General features: G+C 42.5%; 1 protein-coding gene across 1 annotated transcript in view; it reads left to right on the top strand.

The window, feature by feature from the left end:
- Positions 1–19,442, top strand: part of adgrb2 (adhesion G protein-coupled receptor B2) — a 133,663-nt gene extending 114,221 nt beyond the window's left edge. Inside the window, exons 30-35 of the mRNA XM_054606163.1 lie at positions 1,139–1,311; positions 1,532–2,245; positions 5,233–5,268; positions 7,362–7,475; positions 17,040–17,093; positions 19,266–19,442. Of these exons, the coding sequence (XP_054462138.1) occupies positions 1,139–1,311; positions 1,532–2,245; positions 5,233–5,268; positions 7,362–7,475; positions 17,040–17,093; positions 19,266–19,442 (1,268 nt within the window). The remainder of the gene's footprint in view (positions 1–1,138; positions 1,312–1,531; positions 2,246–5,232; positions 5,269–7,361; positions 7,476–17,039; positions 17,094–19,265) is intronic.
- Positions 19,443–19,991: the final 549 nt, after the last annotated feature.

The following is a 19,991-nucleotide window of genomic DNA, read 5'->3' as shown; positions in this document are numbered from 1 at the left end:
ATCAGTTTGCACCAACAGGAGGGTAAAACAGAGAAAAAGCTCGGTTTTGTACTCAGCCAGTGTCCTAGCTGGCATGCAGACTGGTAAACTGGATCCAGCTACAATTTTTGATAAAATTGTTAGCTTGACATTTTGTCACATCAATGCTGCTAACATAAACATGGACTGTGATATATGCGTTTGCTCTGGAATTGGATTTTTGGGCCACAGAGTAAATCTTCTGTCCTCTGATGGTGACAGAATGAGCACGATAGCTAGCATGCATTTCCAAATGGTTTGGAGTTGTGTTTGATTGTGACGATAGATTGATGTCAGTTGTGAATTAACCCCGTGTCTCATCCGCATGCCTTAGTTCATTTTGGAGTAGCGTTTCTAGAAATGTTTAGTATTCTGTTCGTAGTTTCTACCCGCAACAACATGCATGAATGCTAACCCAAAGCCATGTAAGTAGTTTTATGTTCAGTTTTTATTGACGGTGTTCTGAAAAAAAAACCAGGCCCTCATACATTAGTACAAATGTATACGCATGTATTAAGGCACATTCATGCACATAGGCTCGCACGTACAGGGTATAATACGCTGGTGAGCAAGATATGGACCAGGACTCCGTAGCGAGGGAATTTGGCTCCCATTTCATTTGAAGCACACAGCATTTTGTACTCAGGCTCTTTCTCCAAGCTAATAAAAACCCTGGCTCACCGGCAAATCTCGAGATGGAGCAAGACTTTAGGTCACAGTGTCAGAGAAAAACTCATCTTACTTACTGTGAACCATATAAGCACAAATTGAGAAGTGAAACTTTTCTTTGGAGATGCATTCTGTCTCGCAGCTACTTCAAATCTGAAAACAAACTTCAGTATCACTACCTGAGTTACGTTTATGTTTTGCCTATCTCACTGTCAACTGTCTTATGTTTGGCATAAATATATACTTATACCAATACCTTACCATTCAAAACCCATTCTTCTTTCCCCCTTTAAATGTCCGTCTTCCTCACCCTTTGCCCCTTCCTTTACCTAACTCGCAAACTCTTTACTTCTTCTTTTCTCACTTTGACCAACTACCCTAACCCCCATATCCCATGCCTACCCTCCACTGTCTTGCTGTTTCAATGGCTTCCCATCCCATCTCCCTCCAGTCATATTCAAAGAGGTGAACACCTGTAATCCGGCCACAATCACAGGGACCCTTTCCCGGATTTCCCTGGACGATGAGGAGGATCCCAAGCTGGCAGCCCATCAGGAGGGGGGAGTCGGGGTCAACTTCAGCTCCCTCCCCGGAAACATCCCCCCTCCCAACCTCATCGTACAGGTAAGGAATCGATGTTGACATTGACTGACCGATTGGATGATCAGTGTAGTGCTCTGCTCAACTTTTCTGTCCAAAGCCGAAAAGCCTAGCAGCACCGCTAAAAAGTGAAATATTTGAATCTAGCTACAGGAAGTTGTATGTTGAAATAATATACAACAAGATTATCTTGCTTTCAGGTAATACTTGTTAAACTGAAACATTTTGTTTTGTTTTCCACAAGGTTCCAACCCTGGGCGGCCTCAATGAGCTGAGCGAGACGCCCCTAAAGAAGGAGCTGAACGTAGATCAGCAGAGACAACAGGGGCAGCAACGCAGTGGCGCTCCAATCTACCTGTGCACCGAGAGTGGCCTGGGCTGGGCTCGACCGCCCACTTCCTCCAACACCTCCCAGGACGGAAGTGCCGGAAGCGGGGGGAGCGGAGGGGGAGGCGGAAGTGGAGGAGGTGGGGAGGGAGACTACATGGTCTTACCTCGTAGGACGGTCAGTCTCAAACCTCCAGGGCCCTCCTCCCAAGGAGGAGGCCTGGGACTGGGTTGTGAGGACAAGCCTCTCAACATTGCAGTGGAGGATCCTCCCTTCCCCCCGCCTCCCTCACCCCTGACCCTCCACCCAGCTGAAAGCGAGGCGTACCCGGCGGATTTTGTGCCGTCGAGTGTGGGCGACATGAACATCGCCATGAACCTCAACCGCTCCTATGGGACGATCAAGACCATGCCCCACGGGCACGCCCACATGATGGCTCAAGGTGGTCTTGTACACTCCCACGGAGGACACATGCACTCCCACGGGCATTCACTCCAGCTGAAGCCGGGCCAGAGGCCGTCGGTCAGACAGATTCTAACAGGGGGAACCACAGTGGAGAGAACCAGGACCCTGCCACGCAACTTGGGCAGCACCAATGCCAACAGCACCCTATCAGCAGGATCCCTGGAGGTGGGTAAAAGGTTAAGGGAATGAGGGGTTTCCAGTGGCCATGTAGCTAGTTCGCAATGCCAACCTTTCACTTGACCGTTATGGATGCGGTGCCGGTGGCGCGGCTAGATGAGTGAAGTTGTGGTACTGGAATGACAGAGAAGCAAGGAAAGACAGCAGGGCTGAGAAGAGTTATCTGCAGAAAAGGTTCTCCTATTTAAAGTGACATATATATGCAAGGAATTTAAACACTTTCAAATGATTTTAACAAGAACATTGAAATAAGTGTCACTTCGGTCATAAAAATGATTCATAAAAAAAACATATTTGCATTGGAAAAAGCTAATTCAACCAATCAACATTTATTTTACACTTGGGGGGGGGGGGGGGTTATGATTCAATACTTCTCTAAATGAACTGTTTTGGTGAATATATGGGTATGTTAGAATAAAGGCAAGAAAGACGTCAGTGTGACCCTCAAACAATTCCAGCATTGTCTAGTAAATTGTCTCTGAAATACAGTGGCAATATGTCCAACACATTGCCATAATAGAGCAGTCGTGTGTCTGCTGTGTATTCTTTGCAGCTATTCATCGCTGCTCACTGAGACAATGAGCTTTGATATGAGTTATTCTCTCAATGACAGACAGCTTCTTCTTGGTTTACTGTGTGTGTGTGTGTGTGTGTGTGTGTGTGTGTGTGTGTGTGTGTGTGTGTGTGTGTGTGTGTGTGTGTGTGTGTGTGTGTGTGTGTGTGTGTGATACCCCCTCCTAACTGTACAAGGTGGCAAAGCAGATGGACTGAGACAGACAGGATCAGAGGAAATGTCCCTGTTGAAAGTCTTTCAGCCCACCTTAATTTTACACAACACAGACATTGACATACACACAAAAACAAGCACACGATAACACGGACACATAAACACACGCACACACACATCTTTCTGAATCACAAGGTTGATTTAAGAGATGGTGGCGACACTTTCACCGAAAAGTGCAGATGCTTCATTTAGGACTGAGGACGTTAAGGACGAGTCATTAAAACTCATAAAAAATCTGAAGAGCTACGATCGCACTCATGAATACCAAAAAAAAGAGAATCTGCAGGGAAACATGGGCGATGTAATTTACTGCCATAATTTCACCATGTTTGAATATGCTTGATTTTGAGATGGATATCAGAGCGTACCTCTCAAGATTAAAACACAGCAGTGTTTTACGCCACAATTTAAATATGGTGACGCATAATTGAGGGATCACGCAAAAGTACCCAAAGTGTTCATTTCAATGTGGATTTTTAGTGAAAGGGTTGTAAATTTAAATGCTAAATGATCTAGTCAAGGTGTGACAAAGGTTCACAGGGCTTACCATTCTATCATTCTTCTATAGAAACCAGTAACAGTTTTATTGGAATCGGGCGGTAACCTTCGGTACTGACGAGTAAAGCCAATGCAGAAGTGCCTTTAAAACATGCATTCTCTCTACTGGCCAGCAGGGAGCCAATCATCTGTTTGGAAAAATAAATCAGATTGTAAAGAAGTCAATGAGAAAATGACCGTACTTCTCACTGGATTTATTACCTCACAAAACATGGTAAATGTTAGTTTATGGTCTTAATCGCTAGTTTCAAGTCTTTTTTTATCATGATGTTTTTCTAGTAAATGATGGTTCCATTTTTAGTAAAGATAGACCATAAAGCGGATTATGCTTTAGAGCTGGTTTACTGTGATTGACAGGTCGATACAACAATCCTCTGCATTCCAAATATGGTCACCTATGTTGCGCTGGTTGCAAAAAGCCAAGATGTTAATGGCCGTAATGCCAGATGGTGCCGGCCAAATCCAGTAACTAGAGGTCTTAAAACAGCGGTCCACAAACCAATAGGTGACGTCACAATGACTCCGTCCACTACTTATATACAGTCATTGATTGGAATAAAATCAGTATCAAGGTGAAGTTTCATATGATTCACTGCATTGAGTACTTGCAAACGATAGATGATAAACTAGTGTGTGACTGTGGTTGGCTCTAGGACCTTCATGCCATCATAACAGAAAATCACATGAGGATTCCTTATGAATGTTGTATGAGTGAGATAATGACTGCTTAATGTGTGTCCCCAACAAGACATGCATTATACTGTACATGTATATGCATGTTGCATGTCTACCATGTTACAAAGCAAACTCAATCACGGAATTCCTCTGTCTTAAGGTAAGGATTTCTCTGAAGGAGGACAGTAAATTGCATTGTGTTTTGTGAGCAGTGAAAGTCCCGAAGTGAAAAGGACATCTCAGAGAGAGAATTACCTATCTGTTTGCATTTCTTTACCTTTTAAAAACCTTGGCTGCCATAGCATCAGATCAGCAACTCTGCCCTTTCAAAGAATGAATACAGCTTTTAACTAACAACAAAGAGCAGCTCCTCTTACTGCCAAATGCAAATCTGGCAGACGGCGAGAGCCAAATAGGAAGTCAGATATTGAATGTAATGCAATGCAATGTCAGGGCCAGATGAGTTGGAAATGTCTGCAGCTGTTAAATTGGCGGCTTGTGTGCCACTCGCTATAGACGTGGAGGCACTTAAGAGGAGAGTGGTGGGGTCCAAACAAGATTAGAGGATGAAAAGCATTCCTCAGATGTTTGTTGTAGTTCTTTTAATCAGAATCTGTCCAACTCCTTCTCCAAAAATAGCAAAGGTGATGATTTAGAGTAGGGTTGAAATTATTGTATTTGAAAGTATGTGAGCCGAGAAATTATTGTTTCATTCAAATTCTGGGTTATTCCACTTCACTAATCTCATTACGTTGAAATAGACTGAATAATTGGCTTTTTGACTAGACGTTTGTAAGAATATCCATACTGTTTTGGGCAGCCAGTGCATATTAGCGTTCCTCCTGTTTCTAAACATCCATAGATACATTGAGTTAGATAGGTCTTCAGTTAAATAGTGGTGGAGGGGTTGGTTATTGATGCTTTCTTCTCTCCCCCTGCCCCCCTCCTCTTCCAGAGGAAAAGAGTACGGTACTCTGAGCTGGACTTCGAGGTAAGATCTCGGACCTCACCCCCTGTCATCAGCCTGTCTCTGCTTTCTTGTGCTTCTGCCAGGACTTGAGTAACGCATAGAGGAGCAAAAAGCATTGCTAAATCCCTCCCTTTCGCAAATGTGTCTCCCTTTGCATTTAGAACTATGGACTGTTTCAGACCTACCTTACATAGTATGCTGTTTCTCCAACAATGGCCTTAAATCAATCCCTACTTCTCATCTATCTTAATTGATTCATTTGTATCAATCAAAACCAAAACATCCCACTGACATGTCCAATCAAATCCAACAATTCTGTCATGTCATTGTGGGGGTCCTGGTTGAAGAAACAGCAAAGTAGAGTGCTTCTTGTGTCTGAATGAATACAAGTAATCCAGTTATGATTCAACGTATGTGGCTGTAGTAGATTGGCTGGTTTTATCTGTTGGAATAACATGATTTGAAATTGAGTGAGTATGTTTTGTGTTGGAATGATTTGGGTGTTCTGTGAATCTCCAGTCTCTAGCGAGGATCCTTTAGCAATACAATACCTCCCTTTGCAAGGCTGCTGTTTGCAAGAATTCAGTTTAGTTGAGGCGGTTGCAAAGACTGGACATTCACCTTCCACCATGGAGATATAGCTTTCATACAGAGGGTACAAGCTACTAACAGTGACTATGGCTGATTGTTTTACTTATCTGGCAAATTTACCGGAGAGTCATTTGTGACCGCTGCATGAATTTAGAACAAGGAGATTGCCTCTCCTGGTAATCCACTCTTTTCTCATCAATTGACTGTTGACTTTGAGAAAGAGGTTGACGTAGAAGTACCATTTAAGTAGCCAAGTGTGCACTTCCATGATTTAATGGAAGGTAAACCCATTTCCATCCATTTTTCTTTTCTGTCAGTTTGCCCATCCTTTTAGACTGTCAAACATTACATTTTTACATATTACTATATAAACGGCAACATTTGTCATTATTACTAGTTTTAAACTCAATTAAGAATAAAACCTAAAAGAGTACTCCATTGATCTGGCATTGCACTTAAAGCTGGTGAATTTGCAACAGACACAGTCAAATTATGTGCAGCAGAAGCTGAGATTTCTTGACTGTTAGTTCTCGGTATGGGTCAAGTGTCCCGAAATAACCCAGAAATACTCAGGGTTAGTTTTCAAACTTTGGAAAAGCCCCTTAAGAACTACAGAAGATGTTAAACAACAGTTTAACTGGGCAGGACTAAATAAACTGAACCATACGTGTAAAATCCTTGAAGTGCTTTATTTTGAAGGTTAGGAAGATAATTTACAGGAGTTCATAGTTTACATAGTTTGCAGTTGACTTTAATTAAAAACATTAAACCACATGAAACCTAAAGACTAAGCAGCAAAAAGAAAGTAACTGGTAGCGCCTTCGTAGCTGAGCATGGATGAGAGTGCCCACTCTGAAGTAATTGGAGGCAGTACTAAGCGCCAGTCCTGGCTGGTAAGTCCGCGGTGTGAGTGCTGGCATCTTGCCCCTGTGTCACTTTCAACCTCGCAAGCTGCTTTGACGATTAGCTACTGCCGGGCAGCTCCAGCACTGCCCATTAGCACAGAGAGACAACAGCAGTGGCACTGACAAATGGAGTTTGCTGTCAGAGAATTAAATATATCTGGATTAAGCTGTATCCTAAACAGACATATTCAGAACGCAGGGAAGGCAGTTTTGTCAAATATCACAAGGGTGAGAGCTACATTTCAGCCCTTCTGTTCGACATTTAATGAGTTAGACAAAATCCTGAGTTAACAGCACCGCCAGCTAGCAGGCCCCAGTCTGGAACAATGGCACTTCTGTCAGTCATTTTCACCAAATTTTCACTTAAATGACTCCTCTGCAGCATTCGCAGTTGCCAAATTCTTAAAGACGGAGAAAGTGGATGATGTATGAGCATGAGCCAGCAATCGATCAATGGATCTGTCGGCGTCCCTTTCTTATGGCTGGCATTACTGCAGTCCCTGAGCCTTTTACCCCCTTACCCTGCCTGCCCCTGTATTGGCCCTCCTTCTTTTCTTTTCTTTTTCTTTTGTTTCTATTTGGTTCATTTTTGCTGTCCCTTCCTTTCTTCCCTTCCAGAAAGTGATGCACACTCGCAAAAGACATTCTGAGCTGTACCATGAGCTCAACCACTCGTCCAAGTTCCACACCATAGACAGGTATAGCAGGGACCCAGCCATGTCCACATTCAAGGTAAGACCATTGCCCAAACGCGGGACGGGCACCCGCTGAACCAATGCACCTCTAACCCTACCGCACGTTGTCACAACCCTAGGACCTTAAAGAATTGACTTATGCACGGATCAACATTGCAGTAGGATGCTTCACAGAAAGTGGTCAGCACTGGCTAAATAATATGAGCACTATAGTGACATTGAATTTCTATTTAAATGCAGCTTTTAGATGACTACGGTCCTAAAACATTGGTACTAAACCATATGAGGTACTTTTGAAAGTGGTTGTTTCCATTATGGTGCCTTTCCTTCCAGCCAAATTGCTGCCTTAGAAAAACATTATTTACCCATACAAGGGTACTTGAATGTAATGTTAGTAGTGTATTTCATTGCCATTTGATTAATTCACCGCGGTACACATCCGTGGAGAATCGAACAATAACTACCTCATCAATATAACTTTACTCCAGCTCTCTTGCTGTAAATATCTTTTTATACCTGCTGTAATTGGCCTGAACTTAATTCATTCTCACTTGTGGTTGGTGCCTTATTAAATACCTGTCAGAACGTTTGATCACATAAGCTGTTAGCTGAGGGATAATCAATCAAAGCCGGTTAATGAAATCCTAGTTCTGCAATTTAAGAGGCCTGTGAAACTATTTCTCACTCTTACGAAGTCACCTCACCATAATGCATTACTAAAATACACATTTGTGCCTATACACACAAGTGCTTTGTCTATGCCTGTGTCACACTAGTTAATGTGTGTGTTTAATTGGATTCATTGTCTATGTACTGTATGTGACGGTGTTTTATTTTTATGTGTCATGTGCCTGTGTGGGTTGTTAGGTGGGTGTGTGCGTCAGTGGGGTGCTTGGGTGGGCAACTCTGCGCATGAGACACAAAAGCATCTTTGAATCATTAATACACCATTAGCAGCAGACGAAAGGGTCCCTGCTCGCTCGGCACTGACCTTCAGAGAGCCAGTTTCATTAAGATTTAAACACACGTGCACATGCTCGCACTCCCCTCATCTGACTAGAGCCAACCTTGATAGGTGTAACTGTCCCCTGGCATCATCGGCGCCATGCTGGTTCACATCTAATTTACACCGCCAGTAAAGGAGCAGAGGCCAGCCTGACATCTTTCATATTCCCCATGCCATGTAGCCACACACACAAAAGCACACACACACACACACAAACACACACACACACACACACACACACACACACACACAAACACAAACACGCTGCCATTTCCCAATGCCAGACTGGCGGCCTCTTCCTTCACTCCTCATTTGCTCCACATCTTGATCAAGATTTCCAGAAGCGTTGGCCGACTCTCCATTCATTAATGACAAGCAACTATTTTATGGAAGGGAAGAAATATGACAGGCTGCTTGGAAAGGCATGAGCCATATATCAGAAGTTTCCCTGCAGAATGCTAATGTGCATCAGAGGGAGCGCAGGTGGGCTTTGAGATTATGCCCAAATGTAAAAGAAATGAAAGCCCACCCTCAAATAATAGATAGGTGGTATTAAAGCTAATTAAGACCAGTAGGAACAAATATTTCTGCCGGTTTGGTGGCATCATGTAAGTTATGAAATGAAAGGGCAGCATAGATATGGCTTACTCATCCAAATCCATTATGTTAAAAGTAAGTAGGCAGTTCACTTAACTGTGAATAATTACACGGATAATGCTATCAGTGTCAGGCCTTTGACAGGACCCAGCTTGAGTTCAGCTTTGCTGTTGTCAACATCTCACTTTGAGAGTCACCCCCAGACACGGACATGCTGACTATACAGTAATTATGGAGATGAGAAGGGTGTGTGTGTGTGTGTGTGTGTGGGGGGGGGGGGGGGGTGCTTGCCCATACATTGCTTATCAGAGTGCCTACCGTACGTGGGTGGCTGCATGCCTATGTGTGTGGTTGGGTGTGTGTGTGTGTGTTCTCTTGTTACTTTTTCTTTGTGTGTTTTCGTTTTTTTATGTTTGAGATCAATGTGTTACACTGCCTGGGTTTGAAGCACATAAACTGTTTAGGAGACAATTACTGCATGAGTAATGATATAATAACCCTCTTTCTATGCCATATAACACTGACACTGACAGTGATTTTTACATATACTACGTTGAGTACTGTGATCTAATAGCAAACATAATTGAATTTTACTGGGATACCTTCTCACGGATGGCCACCCAAAGTACTTTGGAAGTTGATACTCACCCTTAACTTCATATGGCCAATTGACTTAGTCACTTAAGGACTGGCACTATTGAGCATCTCACCTTTTAATGATGAGGGACACTAGCCAGTTCCAGGAAGAAAAAAAAAACTAGTAGAAGGAAAACCTCCACTACTCCTTAGCTCTTAACAATGACTCATGCTCAGGCAATGAGGCTTCAAAAACGCATTAACCCCCTAACTTTTACAGGCCGCTCTCCTTTAAAAGTGACCAAACAGTATTTTAACCCCGACACTAAACAACTTTAACTCCTACTAACCACCGCGGGCGGTGTTGGTCCACAACAGGTCCCCCCTCCCCCACCACCGAGGCACAACACCGAGCCATCACTAGTGCGCAGAGCGTCGCTCGTTTACAAAGAAAGTCAAAGTAAGACATTGTAAACCCCACATAAACCGTGTGCAGTAGAGCCTCTCTAACTCACTCCAAGGCCGATGAGTTGATGCGCTCCATTTCACTGTATATCTCATAGTTTGCCACTCTACGTACTGTATCTGTGTTTCCGAGGTGTTTAAATGTACATTTCACATGTGATTGATTGTTCGCTAAACCTCTCAACCAATTAGCCAAGGACCAATCAAAGCTTAGCAACCGTATCTAGGCAAGGCAGGCCTGTCAAGCTTTGGTTTTCTCTACATGTTCAGGTGGTGAGCTTTTAAAGAGTTTGGAATGTAAAGAATGGATTAAACAATGTGTGTATCCACTCCAAGCTGCTATCATTAGCATGTACGGCAAACTAACTTATCCCGTACAGTAAATGAGCATCGCTTAGGGCCAAGATGCACATCCATTTGTGTCTTTAGAAGAAACATTAAAAAAAAGCCCGGTTCACTAAAGCACATCCACTGTGTAATGTTTTCCCAATGAGTGGAAGCTGGTCCTGGGGGAAATATCAGAGTTTGGGCTAATTTTAAGTTCAGCACTGTATTAGCAGTTCAGTACTGCTGGTTATTAAAGCCAACATTACCTAGGAAAGAGTAAAGTTTAAAAACACATCGGTAGGTTTTCGTCCTTTGAGCATTTACTCTTCTCGTGAAAACATGCTCACAGTGCTAGGGGGCGAACACCTAGCACTGTGTTCCAGACTGGGACCGCCACTCCTGATGCCAACATCAAACACATCAAATTAAACTGTAATTTATAAATGACTAGAATATGTTGAGGAAAAATCAGTCAGTCAATTATTTTGTCAATGAACACAAAATAAATAGTCATATACTGTATGGAAAAAAAGAAGTGAAAACATAATGTTAAACCAGGTAAATCTGCCACCTTTGTCAAAGCTTCATGTGTGGTGTGTACTGCTAGAATGGAAAGCTTCACGGGCGCTACTTAACAGTAACTAAGATGTTTGGGGTTTAGCGAACAGTCAATTAGAGGAATGTACTTTATACTTATAGCATTACCTGCTCAAGTAGCCTACACCTGACACTGAAAAGCCTTATACAAGGCGATACGTATTTGTAGTCACAGTAACACAGACAGTGTCAAACTATGAGCTTACTCTATGTAGCTTACCATCCAATACCTGTCAGCGCTGTCTCATAGTGAAGTGAGTGTATTTGGTGAGCCTAAATATTAGGTGGTCCCCTAGTGGTGTGGTAGTGTAACAGTGCGGTGCATCGCAGCTTGTATCCCCTGTGCATCTGCATTCATATAATGAATGCTAATTCCCCTTCCTCCATCTGCTCCTATACAAATTGATATGTAAGATCTGGAATCACTATAACCAGATGATGGATTTGTAAGGTGGTCTGATGCAGGACTGGATTCAACTCCAATGATAAAAACAAAAACATTAAATGTTTTTTTTTGTTGTTGTAGTCTTGCTGTTTGGGGTTGTGTTTTCATTCCTGTAGTGTCACTATGTGTGGTGTGATAATCCATGCAGTCATTGTGCCCATTTCAGTGCCTGAATTAAACCTTATGACCCATACACCATAACCACATGATAAATCAGTTCATAAAGACAATGACCCGTCCAAAACAATTTATAATCACCTCATAAACCATGATACTCTATCCGTAAACTAGCTCATTGGCACTAAAAAGGGCCAAACATGATGCACTTTGTATATGTGCGATGAAAGACTGTAAGAAATATCACAAAGGCTTATGCGGTCAGAAGAGACTTGATCGAATTTACTTCTCTGGAAAGGTAGGGTCTCTGTGTTGAGGAGGCGAGTGGATATCAGAAAATGAACAATTTTTTTTTTTCTACTTTCACATTTTATATAATGTTCTGTTCAAGTGCAGTGGGCTTAAATTGGTCTGGGCACTACACGTGCTATCACTGATAGAATCCACATGCTTCAATATCTTGATTTCTGCTGATGTCTTCTTGTCTCTCCATACCAACTACTCACACTGTTGTTAACCCCAAATTGCCCGGTAACTGGAATTCTTTTATACTTACCACACTGACAGCTAGAAACTGTCAGAGATGACTCAAGTGTTACACTTAATAAATGGAAATTTACAGAAAAGAGGGGGAGGCAGACACCATATATCACATATATCAATGTTGAAAATCACCTTGTCTCTCTTTTCTATTAGGCTGCTGAGGCTAGCCGAGCTATTCCCTTTTGTCTGAAAATAAATGTATGAGCAGTCCTCTGTAACATATTCTGTTTTGAAAAACATGCATGACCTTTTAAATCGACCCTGTAAAATGGCTTACTGATAAACTATCGCTAACAAACATACAGTTTTTGTCTGCATTTTTGATGCAGTAATATAAGTAGCAACTCTTTAAAATTCTGAAATGTTGCTACAAGAGGTACAGAGGTCACTCTGAGCTAATGTTAATCAATTGTAGGTTGTTAGCATTTATTTTACTTTGTTGACCTCGCAGCTTCTGACCATTTGCATATATATATATATATATATATATATATATATATATATATATATAGATAGATAGATAGATAGATAGATAGATAGATAGATAGATAGATAGATAGATAGATAGATAGATAGATAGATACATTTGTATTATTCTCTGTTGAAGTGGATAGAAAGTGGCCTTCACATTAAGTGCTAATGATAAAAACAAATCCAAATCCTACTCTCTTTTAAGTGCATTGGATGCTCAGGCAGGGGCCATGTGGCTTGCGGGGGGATGGAGTCCACTCTCATTGTGTCTCATAATGGAGAGAGGAGACAAATGGAGTCAGTGGGGTTACTGAGAGACAGAGTGGTTGCAGTGTTTATGTAACACACTATGTATTAGCAGTACTGTTTAGATTTAGAACAGCCTCTTGGCCTCCGTCACTGTGAAGTTAGCCTGTAGTTTTCCATCCTCTCCACAGGGTTCAGAAGGTCATAAGACAAATTTGCATGTGGTGCCAAGCGATGCAGCGTTGTGCTTCACTGTGTGTGGGATGGACGCTTTGTGTGTGTGTGTGTGTGTGTGTGTGTGTGTGTGTGTGTGTGTGTGTGTGAGGGTTTGTGCGAGAGAGAGAGAGACATAGAGGGAGTTTGCACTGCTTAATGGCTAAGGCTGATGCATTTTTTAGCTCTCAAATGGGATATATTTCCATCCCGTCGTCTGCTGTGTTCTTGATTAAATGAAGCATGCTTGGCTTCCCCTCTCCAGATAGACAGTGAGGAGTTGTGCGGAACGCGGTGGGATGGGATGGGGAAAAAGACAACGGGAACAAGTGCTCTACTTTGTTGTGATTTCACTCATGCTAGATCAGAGCGGGGACAGCGAGCACATTTTTTTGATTATGAAAGATGTATTTGTGCTTGAGGCATGTTTTCGAACTCCATGGTGAAATCTCAGTCTATTAGGCTACATGTGGAAGCATATTCTTGGATTGGTCTAAGAGGGTTCTTCCATTAGTCTGCCTCATAAAAGAGAGGTGAGACCTGAGGTGCTCTCTGTATGCATCCACAGTTGACATTAGTGGCTGCTATTGATACTCCAGCATGTTTCTAGTCCACTGAAGGGATTTGTAGCTGAGGTAATGTGTATGCTTTGAGGATGTCTCGTGTAAAATGAAGATGTATAATTTAAATGACAAAGGCTCCATTTTTGTTGATTCAATGAGGGCAATTTGCGTGCATTTGCAAACCCTGTAGGTCTTGATAGTCAATTTTCTGGCATTGAGCTAAGGGGCTTAAATTTCACGTCCCAGCAATATAGCAAGTCCTCCCCTCTTTATCCACTTCATATCTCATTCTCCCCTCTATTTATCCTCACGGCTTGACATTTTCTCTCTCGCCGTCTCTCTCGTTTTCCCATTTCCCCCCCTCTACACTCAGCCCTCAGTGGCACGTTTGAGGCATTAATTGAATAATTAATTCCTCTCATTAGTTTGTTTTTAATTATTTCCTTGCCCCCTTCTCCTTGCCGAGTGTAAACTCATCAACTATTTTCATCCTTCCACACAAATTGCCCATGAAAACTGAGGGCTGGCGGAGTGTAGCTTTAGCACACTGGCTCTATCAGTGGCCCCTAATGAGGGGACGGTTAGCCCAGGCGGAACAAGCCTAACACTGGCTTCGTGCACCGAGAGGCACAATACTAATTCAGCTCATTTAGTGTCCTTGGGCCAATTAAAGGGAGGTGAAAGAGGCCCAATCGCTCGCTGGAACTGTTTTCGCTATAGGAGCGCTGGCCTCGCACAGGCCAAGACAGCAGCGAACCAAGCCTGTGTGTCTGATTGCTCGTTTGTTTGCAATGTGTTGCACTAATGGAATTTATTTGCCCTATATTCTCCAGATTTGGCTCCTTTGGGGGGCCTTATTATTTGTGACACAGATTCTTTTCCCAGATTACGCATAATTACGCACTCTGCCCAGTTAGTTTATTTGTGCCCCCTCTAATGAATTATGCTGGTGATAAGAAGACTATATATTTTGAAAATATAATGAAACGATCACACATAAAAACCTTGAAATAGTCCACTTATTGTTCAATGACTCGAAGCCCACAGTCAACAAACCACAGTCATGTTCTGGTATCCACTCTGTCTACTCGTGCCTTGTTTGATGTTGCTTTCATTTTCTTTGTGTATAAATGTGATTTAAGTTTGTTTCACGTAAGCCTTCCACTCAGTGTATGTTTTTTTTTTCTTTGCCTTACTGCCACATTTTATTGATTTATGTTTTTGTTTTTTGTTTCCTGTTTTATGTCCTTTTGTTGGCTGACTGGGCCTTGTGTTGCATGCTTGTTGTCATGTCCCAGTTTGAATGTAGCCAGACAGTCAACAGAGCCATGGGCATCCAAGTCAACAAAGGTAAAGTTAACCCACTTACCCACAACCACCTGTCCTCCCCCATCATCTTCCCAAGACAGCCTGCCACATTGCTCACCCACATCCAGACACAATTTCCATATCATGGTCCAAATAAGGGGGACTGTGAGTGGCAGTGAGTGGGCCTCATCCACCAACACTGTAGCGGAGGCTTCTTGAGATGGCTTTAGAAGTTTTGGCAGAAGCATCTTTTTCTAGTATGTACTATCCCTTCAAACTCCCCTTCACATAGTTGTGTCATGCTTGCAGCTTGTAGCATTTTCTCCGGGAAAATAGCTTGCCTGAAACTTCAAGTGTTGGCCGTTCACGCAGAAAATTTAAATATGAGACTGTCACACCTTTAACCAGTGATAGACATTGTGTTTGGAGGTCTTGTGGTGCTAACAGCCCCATCAGATCCGTTTTGCCCTGCTGTGCCAGCAAAACTGTAATGGCAAGTACTTAACTGTTTTATACCTACTTATAGTTTATGAACTGAGTATGTGATTTATATGTAAAATCTTAATATGTAAAGTTAATAGAAACCTAAGCTGACAGATAAATCTGGTGGAGTAAAAATGTAAAAACCACTGCGAGCCCCTTAAATTTGCACTGCACCTACATTCCACCACTGATTCCGCTTACAATATGTCACCATAAAGTATCAAAATGTTGCATATTCAAACTCTCTATGCATTTTCAGCATGTAGGCTAAGCCACTTTATGAACACTTCACATATAGCGATAAATCATGACACCCCAAGGCAGTGTGTTGAGGCCTAGAAATGTCTTATATCTCATAGGGGTTGAATTTTTCACGTATCTGTAGAAACTCCATAACAAGCACTCAAACAGCACTCTGAGATAGAATGATTGGCAATTTCGTCTGTTTTATACAGGTAGAAAAATAAGAAATACATGTACAATTTTTGTTGCAGAAGCTTTTTTTACAACCGCCTGGAATACTTGCAGCTAGGGCAAAAAAAAACACAAGTCAATAAAGTCAATATTAGCGAAGTTGTTGGAGCCGTTGAAGGCAATCAATTTGGGCCCAAACCTGAGACATACATAGAAAGTACAAATGCTTTACCAAACACTGCAGGACTTTTCCTTTTTTTTTTTTTTTTTTGCACTGGTGTTGCTGGACTCATCACAAGCTCACACGCCGGCCAGCCAACCAGGAAAACACCTGTTACTTTAGAACACCTGTACATGTTAGACAACGAAAAAAAACACTAGAAAAACTAAAGCAAACCACTGTTGCTGACAGGAACATAAAAAAATAAAATAAACCCTGATAGATAACGCTGCAGGGGTACAGCAGGGCGAGTAATGTTTATGTGTTTATCCAGAGGCAGAACATACAGAGTCAGCAATGTCCACTTTATAGCCTTGCATTAACTATTTTATGGGTAGTGTTAACACATACAGTATGAAAAAAAATCAATAATGCAGATAGTTTGGATAGCATATCCATGCACTAATACCCAGATTTCTTATCCTCATTCAACATTATTTAGAAAACATGAGCTCTTAAGCCTCTAGCACTGCACAGCAGATTCCCTGTTACGGCTTTTAGAATCAGATTACTCATACACTAACATGCTGTCCTTTCTTTTATCCCTTTTATGATAGTTGTAGTTGCTATCAGTGGTGCATGCATAGCGTGTAGAATCCTTCAGTTACTCTGCCTTTGCTTTGTTCCATATGCAGCCTGTGGTTAGAACGTTAAAAAAAAAGAAAATGCTGCCTGTTCCAACATAGTTCAAATTTGTGTGCACAACCATGCTCTCACGTTCACACGCCTGATCAACTGTTTCTGTTCATACATCTTGTTATGAGAGAGCTGGTGATGGGGGGGGGATTGAGAGATGGAGAGAGAGAGAGAGAAGGGTAAGGTGTAAGCACAAAGCAACGACTGCCTGTTCACCTGCTGAAGGTGTGGGAACAATGCTATTGTTTCAGGGCAGAGTTGTCAGTGACTGTGATCCCCCCCCCCTTTCCTCCTCTCTTCTTCTCTCCATTTCTTTCTCTCTCTCTCTCTCTCGTTACCCCTTCGTCTTCTCCCTACCCATTTCATCACCACAGAGGGAAAAGCGATGGAGCATTTCGTCTGCCGGAGGTGAAAAGAACTCGTCGAGTGTAAGTAGAGGGGTTTCTGGCAGAGAGTGAGGGGATGAGGGGGGGCTTTATGGGGTTTGAGGATGGAGCGGAAGGCAGGCAGAGATGGCGTAAAGGGAAACGGATAGACATGCGCGGTAGCTGCACAATCGCGTTAGCCTAGTCTCCCAGGGATAAAGTTGGGCTTAACTGCAGAATTACCCACACTCCTGCATTACAAAATGTTCCTTCGCCAGCATTTAGCATGCAAATTGGCTCCCAGATTATGCCTTTTGTATTCATTTTACCAACTGTCAGTGCTGTGACGCAGGGGGAATGATAATCAGGCAGATAGTGCCCCCTAGCGCTGCAACGAGTGTTACGTTGCTGCAGATCAATGGCTTGTGTGCATGTGTGTGTGTGTCTCTCTGTTGAAGAGAGAGAGAGAGATGGGATTGAGGTGGTGAATAGCTCAAAGTGAATTACATGAGAGTTAAGGTGAAGAAGCAGAAGGTGGGATTGTGGAAAAATAAAATAAACTAAAGAGTGAGGAAGCTGAGCTACTGAGGGATAGAATTGAAGACCATACAGCGCTCTGTCGAATGGATTACGTAGGCTCTGTGCAAATGGGAACATGGAGCACACATTTCAGATGTGCAAACTGCAAGATATGCAAGAACATTCATATTCCTATTGTGAATATTCAGCTCCATGTAGTTTTTGGGGTTTTTTTGGTCTGTTTTTTCGCTCCACCAAGAGTCACTCACGTCTCCCCCAGCTCGTGTCTCTGATTATCATTATCTCTGAGATAACGAGTCTGATTTGAATAATGGCCCTTATCTGATGCATAATGCCACCTCTAAAGCCGTTTTTAACTGATCCCGCCACATGTATTTTACATGCATGGTGGGCACATCTGCGGACCACATGCAGCGATCACAGACTCCAGCCCGGAAGGGTTTCATGCTTTTATCAGGCTGAAAAGTCACTGATTGGGAGAGGTGGGAGATAAAAGAGGACAGGTATCGTTTTTTGTATACAAAAGTATTTTTTGATCATAGAAAAATGGAAATATGCCTTGAACCACAGGTGTGTATGTTCCTGCTTTCTAGTGTTTGCGAGGTTGAATCTCTTCTAAGTAATGGCCCTGAGTGGTTTGCCTCTTTGTGTGTCTGTGTGTTCATATTTGCAAAGGTTAAGGATAACATTTTGCTTTTGTAGGTGCACATTTGAATGAATCCCTCTCCAAGTCTGTATTCTGGTCGAGGAAATGGCTTCCAAGCATTTCAGTTTCAAGGACAATTCCAGTTGATTACAATATCGGTCACCTTTTAATGGCCATCATTTGTATCCGTATAGCTAACACTGTCCCCACCATACTTAATGCTGACATTTTGGAATGACATTGCTGCACAGTCCGACATGGCAAGAAACACTTGGGTCAAATGATCAGACATTTTCAAAACAAGCAAACAGTTTAGTGGGGTCATGTCATTTATTTGATGACGCCACTTTATTTGAAGATTAAACCAATAGTAAGTGCAGGCAAAATCCCTCTAATTATCCAGTATTGCACAGGAAAATTGTGTGTTTACACAGCTACGGAAAATAAAAAGAAGTCCAAAATCGAAACAGGAAGTCAGGGACATTCTAACCTATGAGGGTGCCCCAGGGTAAAAAAAGTGTGGGCCCCGGAATTCCCTGCCTCCCTGGTTCCCAAAGGTAATGTGGTTGTAATTCAATTGAAAGCTAATTTATTTAAGAATACCCACTATGTAAGTATATTACCAACTGGAAATATTTAAAGGTGAACTCACACATTAACCAATAAAATGTAGTTTCCAGGGATTAGTGCTGCATTTGTAAAGTGTTTTGTGAATACAGAGGGAATTTGGAGAAAGTGATGAAAACGGCAGAATGAAAAACCAAAAAGAGGAGAGGTTACCAGACCTATGTCGCCCGGTCCTCATACCTGCTTGAGGCTAGATGCTAAAGGCTACATTAGCTGCTACTAGCATAACTCACTGAAACCTAAAAGTAGGCGCCAGGTCAACAATGTCACCCGTGTCATTAGAACAGATGAAGATTGTGTCCAAAACCATCAGGTTGTATGTTGTCTTTGTTATATCTTACGCGGTGCCTTTTTTTAATCCAGGCTATGTTTTTTTTTTGCTAACATGGCCCTTTTTCCTTGTCCTCCTCCTCCTCCATCAGGACAAGTCAACCCCGGAGGACCAGAGCTCGTGGGACAGCTTCAAGACCATGACCCCCGAGCTGTCCATCGTGCCTGGGGAGCAGAAGGACCGGATGGAGCTGCACAATAAGAACTGGGACTCCTCCTCCGCTAACACGCCTGACTCGTCTGAGGGTGACTTCCAGACTGAAGTGTGAAGACACACACACACACACACACGGACACGCACTCACTTGAATACACACATGCTCATGCAGAGACAAACATCTGAAAAGCTATACATAAGTACACGATTTCTCGCAAAGATCTCACAACACACTGCTGCCCGTCTCCTGCAATGTGCTCTGTCGGATCCCCATATTTGTTTACCGACGAAGTGGACGGACATAGAAAGAAGACTGTTCTATCCTATATTTTCGCAAAGACTATTGAAAAGAAAGAACAGGGGCTTGACATGTCTGGGACTGAGGAAAATTTTTAAATGAACTTAAGAAAACTATGAAAAACTTATTTCTGAGAAAAAATGTCTTGTTTTATTCTGGAGAAAAAAAGAAAATCTCTTTCAATTGTTTGATGATTTGGGGGGTTGGGTGGGGGGGGGAAAAAAGAATATTTCTGCACCGTTAAGTTCTTTTTATAGCAAGGGGGGAAAAAACATCTCACTGAGGTTTCTCACACTGGTAGCCCCCTAGGCACCCTGCTTTCATTTATTTCCTTTTCCCTTCTAATGGATGATGGAAGCATTC

This window comes from Anoplopoma fimbria, chromosome 10, assembly GCF_027596085.1.
Source record: "Anoplopoma fimbria isolate UVic2021 breed Golden Eagle Sablefish chromosome 10, Afim_UVic_2022, whole genome shotgun sequence".
In the NCBI taxonomy this organism is placed as follows: domain Eukaryota; kingdom Metazoa; phylum Chordata; class Actinopteri; order Perciformes; family Anoplopomatidae; genus Anoplopoma; species Anoplopoma fimbria.
The sequence above is the reverse complement of the archived record's forward strand: the minus strand, read 5'-3'. Positions and strand labels throughout refer to the sequence as shown.